The following is a 12,854-nucleotide window of genomic DNA, read 5'->3' as shown; positions in this document are numbered from 1 at the left end:
ACAGCATGCAAAGTCTAAACAATATTCAGCAATTTGTGGTACACTTACCATGTCTCCCTGACAAAGCCCTGTGATTAAACATAAAACACATATATTAGAAATTAGGGACAGAATTAATTATCCTGCATACTTAATAAGTGAAGTTCCAAAATACTCACAAGCATTACATAGATCTATATCACCATTCCTTTATCATTGTTGTGTCAAAACCCTGGTACTCCCTTTCTAACAGCACCGTTAATGTACCTACACATGGACTGTCATGGTTCAAGGTGATGGCTTGTAGCCACCTGGGTTGGCCACTTCACGACGTAAAATGGAGAACAGCAAAGGCTGAAGGGAAATTCAGCCAACACAGGCAAAAACTAGCAGGTGTAAGTTTACTGTGTATTAGACTCTGCAAAAGTCCAGACAGCATCGATACGAGCAGCCATTTGTATAGTAATGTAGCTGCCATCTACATAGTAATGAGCGATACCCGGGAACAATCGAAACATTTAAGGTAAACAAGGCCAAGCCAGACTCCTCGGCGCCAGCAGGAGCCAACACAAAAGAGGTTAACGGACACTTAAAGACCGCCCAACGATCAGGGAACAGCTCCAGTATTGGAGAAATCGAACCAAGCGATTGGAACGAAGTCCAATCACTTGAAACGAGGTACGGGGTCCGCCCTGAAAGGCGGGAAGCCCCTGGGGACTATAAAGTAAAGCCCCCAAGTTCAAATCGTCCTTCTTGACAGGGTCACTCAGCAACGCGAAGTAACCCTTGACAGTGACCTGTCCGGCGGCCTCCAAGAACATAAGTCTCAAGTCAACGCTCGCTATGAGATAGGCGCTCCTAGCTACCAGTCCAGACCAGCTTTTGAATCCCGCAGACTCAGAACCCGAACGAAAGAGCTTAGAAAGTAGAGTTTATGCATGAGTAGTGATTTACTGTGTATAATAAATGTGCTTTGATTTGAATCTTACTAATTGGTGTATTGAGTTATTGATCATTACTTGAACTTGAGCCTCGTGGCGGTATCGTAAAGATACCTGGCGACTCTAGAGCAAAGGTTATAAAACAGAGCCAATTGAACCAACCAAAAGTTAGCAACATATTACTGGCGATATCCTGACGGGACCCAATCTAGAAGTGGCTTAACCACTCCGGGAGAACCCAAAATTTGAATTAGAAATCCAATTGGGAACAGAAAACCACAAGTGTTCAAGCAATTCTGATCAATCCTCATAATTCGGAAGTGTGTAAATGCATGCGTAACTAACAGGGCGATAAGGTAATACTGATAGATTTTTTGTTGCGACAAAACTGTCGGGAGTTTGTATTCCGGAAAATACCGAAAGCCGTACCAGTAATTACAGCACCGCCTTAATACCCCTTGTTCCAAATTTTAAAAGAAGTATTCAGAGAGGAAAGATGGCAATGCAGGCAATGCAACGCCTCATGAACCCCGAAGAATTTGTGGTCGCTGCGACCAGCAGCAGTAGAGTAGGACAGTGTCTCGTTTGGGAAGAGGAAATCAGAAAGTACCTCAAAGGGAAAGGATGGCCCCTTTGGGGCGAATTCTGTGAAAATGAGGAAACAGGTCCCGGGAGTATAGGACATACATGGTGGGGGAACCTGAGCGAGATTCACAAGAAGAGCTTAGGAAAACCTCGCAAGCCGATGGCAATTGTGTCCTGCTTGGCACAATTGCGAGGCACAGAGGAGGTCGTTAGGACGCTCCGGAAAGAGATAGAAGGCATACATCGAATGAGCAAGGTCAATGTCAGTGAGGTAGAGAAAGAGAATGGAGAATTAAGGAGGAAGTTAGCAGCAAAGGACGGAGAGGTGGATGATGCCAAGTGGGCACACCAGTCTTGTCTGGCGCACTTAAGCAGCTTCCAATCCCAGTACGAAAAAGCCTACCAGGACACGCAACTTGCAGTCCTGGTACGAGAGGAAACCGAGAAGCAGGTAGAGGCATTGCAGAGGCAGTGTAGTGAACTGAAGGCAAAGTTAAGAGCACTCCATGCTGCCACCACGGAGCAAAGACAAAGCTCATTAGATCACGTAAAGTGCCGGAAGCAGATTGCAGAACTGCAATCTCTGCTTTCAGTTCAAAAAGGTTTCCAGAAAACCTTTGGATCACAGCTAGATGAGGAAGACGGCCCTGATTGGGAAGAACTGAGTAAGACAGCGCAGAGATATGTTCAGGGAACATGTGCGCAGGGAAAGCCCCAGAAGAGAAAAGCGCCCCAACCCCCCCACAGAGCAGATAGTTCAGGCTCCAATGAACCCAGTCACCACCCACCGCACAGCCACATCGGACGACACGGAATTTCTGTACACCACCCCCTTAACAGTGACCCAATTACAGGACGCGTGTGATAAAATCAAACCGTTCCTCCAGACACCCACCACTTCTTTGCTAGAGTAAAACAGCAGGCTACCATGTACGGCCTGGACGAGCGTGAGCAAGTAAAGCTCACAGTTTTGAGTTTAGACCCTTCGGTCGTGGCAGCCATTCCCGACCCACAGAATGTAGGAGGAGGCACCCTTGCAGAAATGCATACCGTGATCCTAGACGCGATCGGGTAGAACAGGGGTGACCTCGTAGATGGCCTCAATAAGTGCAGACAAAGGAAAACCGAGCACCCCACAGCGTTTGCCGGACGCTTGTGGATCCATTTCGCAGCAGTTTTCGGAGACTTAGACCGCGCCCATTTGTCCCCAGACAACATGGCCAAATGGACCCGCACCCTTATCTCCCATGCCACAGATACAGGACAAAAAACTTGCGCCAATTATGATCCCTCAGAGGAGGCTCATAATGAGAAATGGGTTGTAAAAAGATTGTCCCGCACCTGGGAGCAATCTGTTCAAAACAAACCCACGAATAAAAATCCCGAAGAACAGCAGGCAGAAGCAGACAAACACGCAGTTAAGGCACACCAGAACCCCGCATGGGTAAATGAAGGCAAGAACAGCCCCCCACAAAAGTCACAGGAATGTTACAACTGTGGACAGTTGGGATACTTTGCAAGAGAATGCAATGCCCCACAAAAGCAACAGAGAGCCCAGCAGACAGGCACTCTAAATAAGAACAGGACACAGCCAATACATAGCGTTAGCACCCGTTCAGATCAGACGGACCTGAACGGAACTGGCTCCCCCAGTTGCGTCTGCAACACCCTTTGGGATAGGTCCGGCCAACCAGTAGTTGCAGCAAAAATGCGGGGACAGCCCATCGAGTTTCTCTGGGACACAGGAGGGTCCCGCACCACAATCAATTCCTCCACCATGTTTCAAAAGACACGTGGCCCACTACAGCCACCATCACCCTCAGCGGCTTTACAGGCCACTCACAGCAGGGACACATCACAGCCCCTGTACCCATTCAAATCGGCAACATCACCACCAAGCACCCCATAGTTTTAGTCGATCTACCCCACACAGCAGAACACATTTTAGGCATAGATTTTATGAATTCCCACAACCTATCCTTTGATCCAGTCAACCAGTGTGTCTGGAAAATGGCAAAATCTGCAAGAGCCCCCGCAACACTCACCATCGGAGAATATGCAAACAAGATTAGCGCAGTAGGCGAATTTTGGTTTGACCTGACTACGATTAGCACGGACAAGCAGGTTAGGGCAGTTTTACGAAAGAACAGGACAGCATTCGCGACCCACAAACACGACTGTGGCCGGATGACTGGTTCAGTACAAATCACAGGACCTGACCCTAGACCCCAAAAGCAGTACGGATTTCCCCAAGAGGCAGAGGGAGAAATCGCAAAAGTTATCGACAGCTTATTGGAGCAGGGCGTACTTAGATCAGTAGCCTCCACTAATAATGCCCTGATTTGGCCAGTGAGAAAGCCCAATGGATCATGGCGACTGACAATCGATTACTGGGAACTCAACAAAGTCACCACCGCAGCAGCCCCCACGGTAGCCACAAGTCCCGAGACCATGCTCAATCAGGGACTCAACTCACAATACATTACGGTTTTAGACATCAGTAATGGATTCTGGTCCATTCCATTGGCAAAAGCGTGCCAATACGAATTTGCATTCACGGTCAAAAATCAGCAGTACACATGGACATGCCTTCCACAAGGATTCCACAACTCCCCCTCCATTTTCCACCGACAGCTGGCAAATGGTTTAGCCAAATTTTCTCGCCCCGAATATCTGGTCCAGTATGTGGACGGCCTATTACTGCAGACAGACACCAAGGAAGAGCACATCGAGCTTCTGTCCGAACACCTGGAACTCCTACAGAAAATTGGATGTAAAGTCAACCCCAAAAAGGCCCAGATTTTGGAAAACAAAATGATATATTTGGGTATAATTATCATGCACGGTAAACGTGAGATCGAGTACAAAAGGATTGACTCGATTGCCAAATTGCCCCTTCCCCAGAACGTTTCAGCCCTCCGGTCGTTTTTAGGATTGGTTGGCTACTGCCGAAACCACATTGACGGCTTCGCCAGCAAGGCAGCACCCCTCTCAGACCTCCGAAAGAAAGGAGCCCCCTGGGAATGGCTTCCGCAGCATATGGATGCAAGCACAGACCGCACCCTTTCGGCCGTGCTCCTCCAGGACTGGCACGGACAGTTAAGGCCCGTGGCTTACGCCTCCAGATTTTTAGATGCTGTGGAGCAGGGACTTTCAGCCTGTGAAAGGCACCTGCTCGCAGTTTTTTGGGCAGTACAGTATTTTTCTTACATAACCGGACTAAACTCCATCACAATTCTCATGGAACACACCCCCACCCAACTTTTACTTGACGGATGACTCAAGGAAGGTACAGTTAGTCAGATTAGAGCAGCTAGATGGACCCTTCTTTTGCAGGGATGGGACATCACTGTTAAAAGGACCAAGACCCACACTTTTTTAGCCGATAACCTACAGTACCCCGGAACCCCCCATGAATGTGAAATCATCTCACCACACCACACCACAGGCCCCATTATTGCTAAAACACCCCCCCAGAAAGATAGGTAGTTCAACCCAGAGCCCCAAGCACACAGACACGTGCTAACCCATAAGAATATATGTGGATGGATCTTCCACAATATTAGAAGGGAAGCGCATAACAGGATGCGGCATTTACGTCGAGGACGTGCAGGGACGCGCCCGAGAGGAAATAGCAATAAAACTTCCAGGACACTTAGGTGCGCAGGCGGCAGAACTTGCGGCCATCACATACATAGTGGAACACCCAGATTCCTTCCCCAGCCCAACAGACATATACTCGGACAGCCTCTATGTCTGCAATAGCCTTACAGAATTCCTACCCCTGTGGAAAGCAAGAGGATTTGTTTTCGCAGACGGAAAACCCCTCCCTTCAGCCCCATTGCTCCATCACATTCTAGAAAAGGCAGAGAACAGGACATTTGGAATTGTCAAAGTTCGTAGTCACCATCTTTCATGCCCCCTGGAAATGTAAAAGCCGACGCACTGGCAAAAGCAGGTTCCTGGCACGGATATTTTTGGACACCCCCCGAGAGCGCACCAGTAAATGCCGTTCAGGTCTCGCAGACTAATATCGAGGATTTAGTACAGGCCCAGAAGCAGGATAGCAATCTCAGGGAGATTTTGAAAGGAAAATTTACGGCACCTTACGATAGATTTAAAAATACACTGACCACACATGACGGTGTGGTGTTAAAAGACACCCTTTATGTTGTTCCTGAACAGGACAGGAATCAACTTATTTGTTTGTTCCATGACGGACATGGACATCAGAGAATTGATCCCATTACAGCCCACCTCAGGCAGCTCTGTTGGTGGCCCAGTTTAAAAGAAGACGTAACGCACTATGTTGAGAATTGCCTTATCTGTGCCCAGAACAATCCGGACAGATATGCCAAAAAGGTTCAGCTTAGTCACACCTGACCCGTTAATGGCCCCTGGACTAACCTCCAGATCGATTACATTGGACCATTGCCCCCTTGCAGGAATGGTTATAAATATGTACTCGTGGTGATAGACATGTTTACAAAATGGGTGGAAGCATTCCCATCCAGAACGAACATGGCAAAGACCACAGCCAAGATCTTAACCCACCACATCTTTGCGAGATGGGGACTTCCCCGCAGCATTGAATCCGACCAAGGTTCCCATTTTACGGGACGTGTCATGAAGAACGTCCTCACGATATTTGGCATTACCCAAAAATTCCACATCGCATACCACCCCCAGTCAAGTGGTATTGTGGAGCGCATGAATCGGACCCTAAAAGCTACCCTCCGAAAAATGGTCCAGCAAAACAACACCACTTGGGATTCAGTCCTCCCTTTTGCGAAATACGGTTTCAACATCTACAGGTTACACCCCACACACCCTCGTGACTGGACGCCCCATGAAATGCACAGAATTTTTATTGGGATTAGATTTGACCAGCCCCGAGGTGACGGCCCTCACACACGAGAAAGCAGTAGAACAACTGGTACAGAATGTTAAAACGGCTCAGCTAGCAGCCGCAGTGAAATTGGGCACAAGAAAGAAACAGAGCACAGCCTGTTTTGATAAGACAGTGAATGCGATTGAGTTCAGTGCAGGACAGCAAGTTATGCTCTCCATATACAACCCCAGCACATTCCTGTCACCTAAATATTCGGGTCCGTACTCCATTGCGGACAAAGTCAGCCCTTCCGTCTGCAAAATAAAGTATCCCAACGGAAAGACTGCGTGGTTCCATATCAATCAGCTTAAGGCATATGGAACACAGTCTAACCACGCACACCACGTCATGCTCGACGCAGCAGACCACACCCCACCCACAGCAAACGTATCCCTACCCTCCCCCAACACGACCAGTCCAGCCACGGACTCAACCCTGACTCCACCGCCAAACTATACACTCCGCCCCGGAACGCCCACAGACTGCAGCAGCAGTGACAGTGACTGTGACTCGGACAATAGCCACAGCACGCCTCCCTACAGGACCCACACCCAGCGAATCTGACCACGATTCAAGTGATCCCTTCATGATCACTTTCCTAAACAAACCCCACCACCGACCACCGACCTACAATGACGACCCCGATTCCGTCCCCACAGAACTAGACACCACCTTTTGGCACTGAGATAACTCATACAGACTCGTCCGGAATGACGAGAGGGATCCCAAATCACACCAAGTAGCCCTATCCGCCCTGATACACTTGAGAGTTTGGCATCCGGGAGAAGATGACGACTTTGAGTCTGACTCCCAAAACGAGAACCCCTTTGCGACCCTGTTCGCAACCGATAACTGAGGTGTCCAGATGATGTTTTAAAAAGGAACCGCTTGGGAGAAAACAGTGTCCTTTCTGATGGAACCTGCAGCATGTTTAATGTTGTTTGTAGTTGTATTGTTAAATGTTGTATGTAAGACCGGAAAACATTTTTTCACAGCTCCACGCCACCACCCTCTGACGCCCTTTGGCAGTCAGAGAAACTAGTTGTCCCGGACGCTAGTTCAGAGGAACTAGTTTGTCCACAGAGACTTGTTAATGTCCCAGACGCCAGTTCAGAGGAACTCGTCTGTCGACAGAAACACAGACCCCCTTTCATAACTGCCCTTCTGGTTCGAAGGAAGAACCAATACGGCCACCCCCCCCCGATGACTACATTTCTTGCCCGTTCTTGTCGATTGCTCAGGCAGTGGAGAAACGGCATTGGGACCCGCCCTGCCCGAGAACCCCCCCTCTGGTCAGCTACGCTCGGGTAGAGCACACACGGCATTGGTCGCCGTCCTACCCGGGGATTCCATCCAAATCTTACCCGTCGCGGCCCATACGCACCTCATTTCAGCACTATTCGTTCCAAAAGGTTTGTTTTGTTTTCAGGTAACCCTTAAGTTGCCACCCAATGCTATTTACATCCTCAAATATTTGGATGGTAAATCGCACAGCCTGCGAGACGGCTCGCACTGGTTCAGTATTTTTTAAGTGTGTCTTGTCCGGAATATTCAGTTTAAAAAAAAAAAATGAGGGAGTCACACATGGTGAAAAATTGTAAAGGGAGAATTGGCACTGAAGGACAGCCATACGAATAGACGAGATATTAAACCAAGATAGTAACAGACACTATGCTTGATCTCACAGAACTCCAAAAGCTCCAGAGAAGAGAAAGAAGAACCATGAGGACATCCTCCGTGTTGCTCATCACCCTAATGAACATTTGGTTGCGCGCGAACGCGAACCCCCTAACCGCAACCCCCCCCAGCCGTTAATGATTCATCCCTCATAGTACCCAGAGCCCAGTCACAAACGACACCACACCATCTTGGTGTGACAGGTTTATAACCTGGTACTCCCTTGTCCTACTTGATAGAAGCCCTACTAGTATTAGCGATACTCTGCTGCATCGTGCAGACTATTCGTCTGAGGAAATGGAGAAGGAGAGCCTACCCCGTTCGCACCCCGGTATATAGGATAAGATCCCCTATTTTCGGTTATGACCAGACCCCCGATCCCCACGATCTATAATAAAGGACATTCGTTTGCGTTCCTTTTTGTGAATAAAGAAATGTGTTTCATGAGCGATTGTACAATCCTGAGCTTGACTGCCAAGCCAGGTCAAATGTGAATAATGCTGCCATGATTTTGTGTGTATTGTTTAAGAAGTTAGTATGATTGAATGTTTGAGTGAGTGTAGTTTATTAAGAACAGTTAGAGGTATCGTTTTTCTTATTTTGTAATGCATGTCCCTGTTTTGACATAGCGCCACTTAGAATTGTCAGTTAAAAATTTCTTGCATAGTTATGGTCAGTGTAGAGGCCATAGAAGAGTGCTCGCCGGGTCAAGGAATGAAGAACAACGCAGTTATGTGATCCTTCACGCTTCGCGTTAGGATCACAAGGAGGAAGTGTAGCCACCTGGGTTGACCACTTCCTGACGTAAAATGGAGAACAGCAAAGGCTGAAGGGAAATTCAGCCAACACAGGCAAAAACTAACAGGTGTACGTTTACTGTGATTTAGACTCTGCAAAAGCCCAGACAGCATCGATACAAGCAGCCATCTGCATAGTAATGTAGCAGCCATCTACATAGTAATGAGCAATCCCCGGGAACAATCGAAACATTTAAGGTAAACAAGGCCAAGCCAGACTCCTCAGCGCCAGCAGGAGCCAACACAAGAGGTTAACGGACACTTAAAGACCGCCCAACGATCAGGGAACAGCTCCAGTATTGGAGAAATCGAACCAAGCGATTGGAACGAAGTCCAATCACTTGAAACCAGGTACGGGGTCCGCCCCGAAAGGCGGGAAGCCCCTGGGGACTATAAAGTAAAGCCCCCAAGTTCAAATCGTCCTTCTTGACAGGGTAACTCAGCAATGCGAAGCAACCCTTGACAGTGACCTGTCCGGCGGCCTCCAAGAACGTAAGTCTCAAGTCAACGCTCGCTACGAGATAGGCGCTCCTAGCTACAAGTCCATACCAGCTTTTGAATCCCGCAGACTCAGAACCCGAACGAAAGGCCATTTGTTCCCCTGACCTTGTGGGCCAGTCCGAAGCTAAGTATTGGCCTGTTAGTAATAGAAATAGCTTAGAAAGTAGAGTTTATGCATGAGTAGTGATTTACTGTGTATAATAAATGTGCTTTGATTTGAATCTTACTAATTGGTGTGTTGAGTTATTGATCATTACTTGAACCTCGTGGCAGTATAAAGATACCTAGCGACTCTAGAGCAAAGGTTATAAAACAGAGCCAATTGAACCAACCAAAAGTTAGCAACAGGCTCACTGCCACCTTATCATGGGACAGCTCGATGAGATCTGTCGCGACCATTGATACAAGGATCCAGGGTCTCAGTTTAACATTTGAAGGACAGCATCTCCTACAGTGCAGTTTGTTACGATCCCTAAAGAGAACAATAACTTTAAAAAAGATATCTGAATTCCCGGTGACTGACGGAAAGGATCACATGACAAGATTTCAAGTTTTAAGACTTTTACTGTAATAAACAAACTAAGTTCAGTGATATCTGGGGAAACTTTAAGCTGATTGCTCTCAGTGCCCATCTTCATGGCAATATGAATCACATCGGTCTTGTAGCAAGGTAGAAATGCTGATCAACTACCTTCACTCAATCTTGGCATTAAATAGACAAATCAAACATAACCATTTATAAAGCCTGACATTCCTAACACCTCCCTGTGAGACTTGAAGACTAAGGGAGACATTTTCCCAAAATTGCACAGAGTGCTGGATCAGGTAAAAAAAAAAGCAGAGTGAAACTTATTGGTTTCACAGCTGCCTTTTCTAGCCAGATCAAACAACACAAGGTGGTGTCGAGGATTACACAGTCAGCTGGGGGAGCAAGGCCTAAACCTGCCGACAAAACTGGGATTGAGAGATCAGGGCACCATTTTTAAAGAGTACCCCAATCTCAAGTGAAGTTAAACGCCCCCAGCCCAGACATCAGGAACCATAGCAGATAAGGGGAACACCCGCAACCCTTGAACACAGGTCAACCTCCACCACCACAACTAGTTAATGATCAGGTCACCATACCCCCGGCCCCACACACCATGCAGGCATCAGAGTAACCCCCCCTCTCCCCGCCATCTATGCCAGCATAAAGGCAGCATGGTGGCGCAGTGGTTAGCACTGCTGCCTCACGGCACTGAAGTCCCAGGTTCAATCCCGGCTCTGGGTCACTGTCCGTATGGAGTTTGCACGCATTCCCCGTGTTTGCGTGGGTTTCGCCCTCACAACACAAAAATGTGCAGGGTAGGTGGATTGGCCATGCTAAATTGCCCCTTAATTGAAAAAAATTAATTTATCTAAAAAAGTATTTGCCGGCATTGGGGCACCCCTACTATTCTCAGTGTCCGCCCCACCGTCACATCCCCCACCCCCGCTTTCACCATCAACCCCACCCCCCCCAACATAATGGGAGCCTTCGACAACAGGATTCCTTGGAAGCCCTGTCCCCTGGCACTTCCCCCTAGCAGTACCAACCTGTTTCACGTGTGTGGTTGCAAGATCCAGATTAACACATTTAAATGAGCCATTAAGCTCATTTAAATATGTCTATGCCGGATTCTCCTGAGGCCAGGGAACTAACTACCTCGACTGGGTGACCTTGCAGGGCGCTGTTTGGCACTGGTCCACATTTGTTGCCCGTTCCATGGACCGGGTCCGGGGTGCCCTGCCCTTAAGAGGTGGGGCTTGAGGTCTCACTAAAAGGGGAGGAGCAGAGGGGGGGGTCGTCAGCACAAGAAATTAGGCAAGTGTGTCCTTATCATAGAATTTACAGTGCAGAAGGAGGCCATTCGGCCCATCGAGTGCACCAGCTCTTGGAAAGAGCACCCTACCAAGGTCAACACCTCCACCCAATCCCCATAACCCAGTAACCCCACCCAACACTAAGGGCAATTTATCATGGCCAATCCACCTAACCTGCACATCTTTGGACTGTGGGAGGAAACCGGAGCACCCGGAGGAAACTCACACAGACACGGGGAGAATGTGCAGACTCCGCACAGACAGTGACCCAAGCCGGAATCGAACCTGGGACCCTGGAGCTATGAATCAATTGTGCTATCCACAATGCTACCGTGCTGGTCGTTCCTCACCGAGGCAAAAAAAGTCGAGTTCTGTTAGATAGCAGGTTAGATGCAGGCTATATGCGCCCAAAACGGGAGTTGTGTGTTAAAGTGGGTAGAAGTCCTGCTTCAGTTTCAGAAGGTAACGATTCAAACTCGATTCCAAACATTTGAGCACAAAATCCAGTCTGACACACCCAGTGCAATACTTAAGGAAGGGGAGATGGGGGTGGTAGGTTTTGGAGACCAGGAGAGTAGGAAGAAAGGGGGATACTAGGGGGGGCTTCATCCAATGTAAAAAGGGCACATCCCCCTCCAAAGGTAGTTATTCTCACACCCTAAAGTGGTCTTCCCAATCCTGCCCAACTGCCTACCGCAACTGTATTATGGCATGGGGTATTTCTAATCACTGTCAATTGGCTTGCTAATAAACCCAATTAAGATAGGTCCCTCTTTTTTCCTACTCTTCTGGTCTCCAAAACTCACCATGCTAACCTCCCCTTCCATAAGCTGACCAAACCCTCCCACTTAATACACGGGACTTGCCTCACTCCACGATCTATTGGGCCTTCTACTTGGGTGTGGTTGTAGTCACAGCCGTACCTACCAAATAGCTTTTAGTGCTGCTGTAGCTGCCGGACTGTTGGCAGAAGTCCCACTCTCCACCAGTTTAGCCCACCACTTTCCCACTCCCAAGACCACCCTAATTTACCAGACACCCCGCCCGCCCCCCCTAAAAAAAAACCCATATGCGACAGAGGCACGTAAAATCCAGCCCTGTGCGTCGGTGGTGGAGGGAGTGGATTTTTAAGGTGGTAGATGGGTTTACAGTCAAGCAGGCCATTTTATTTTGGATGGTGTCAGGCTTCATGTGTGTTGTTGGAGCTGCTCCTACCCAGGAAAATGGAGAGTATTCCGTCACACAACTGACTTGTGCCTTGTAGGTGGTGCACCAGCTTTAGGGAGTTAAGAGGTGAGTTACTCGCCTCAGAATTCCGAGCCTCTGACCTAAACTAGTAACCACAGTATTTATATGGCCGGTCCAGTTCAGTGCCTGGCCAACAGTAAGCCCTGGCAATTTAATCGGGTTTTAAGGAGAACAATGCCAGCTTCCCAAAGTCTGGGTGAACAGCTTACAACAGAGGTTGTAACATTAGTGGCTGGCTAATGTCTACCAGCGGCACTAAACATGCATCTTGCAGATATATCGTGACTCCTTCTTCATCTGTCGATCAAGATTCTGGAACCCCCTCTCTAACAGCACTGTGGGCGTACCTGCACCACAAGAACTGCAGCGGCATGAGAAAGCAGGTCACCGCCA

At 48.3% G+C, this 12,854-nt stretch overlaps 1 protein-coding gene across 2 annotated transcripts in view; it reads right to left on the bottom strand.

Annotated features, from left to right (window-relative positions):
• The window catches only part of LOC140384458 (alpha-parvin), a 137,622-nt gene that overhangs the window by 22,931 nt on the left and 101,837 nt on the right, over window positions 1-12,854 (bottom strand). For both annotated transcript variants that reach the window (XM_072466176.1, XM_072466175.1), the window contains exon 8: window positions 49-68. In XM_072466176.1, coding sequence (XP_072322277.1) covers window positions 49-68 — 20 coding nt within the window. The remainder of the gene's footprint in view (window positions 1-48; window positions 69-12,854) is intronic.

Source organism: Scyliorhinus torazame, chromosome 10, assembly GCF_047496885.1.
Source record: "Scyliorhinus torazame isolate Kashiwa2021f chromosome 10, sScyTor2.1, whole genome shotgun sequence".
NCBI classification, from domain to species: domain Eukaryota; kingdom Metazoa; phylum Chordata; class Chondrichthyes; order Carcharhiniformes; family Scyliorhinidae; genus Scyliorhinus; species Scyliorhinus torazame.
This window is presented reverse-complemented; position numbering and strand designations above follow the sequence as displayed.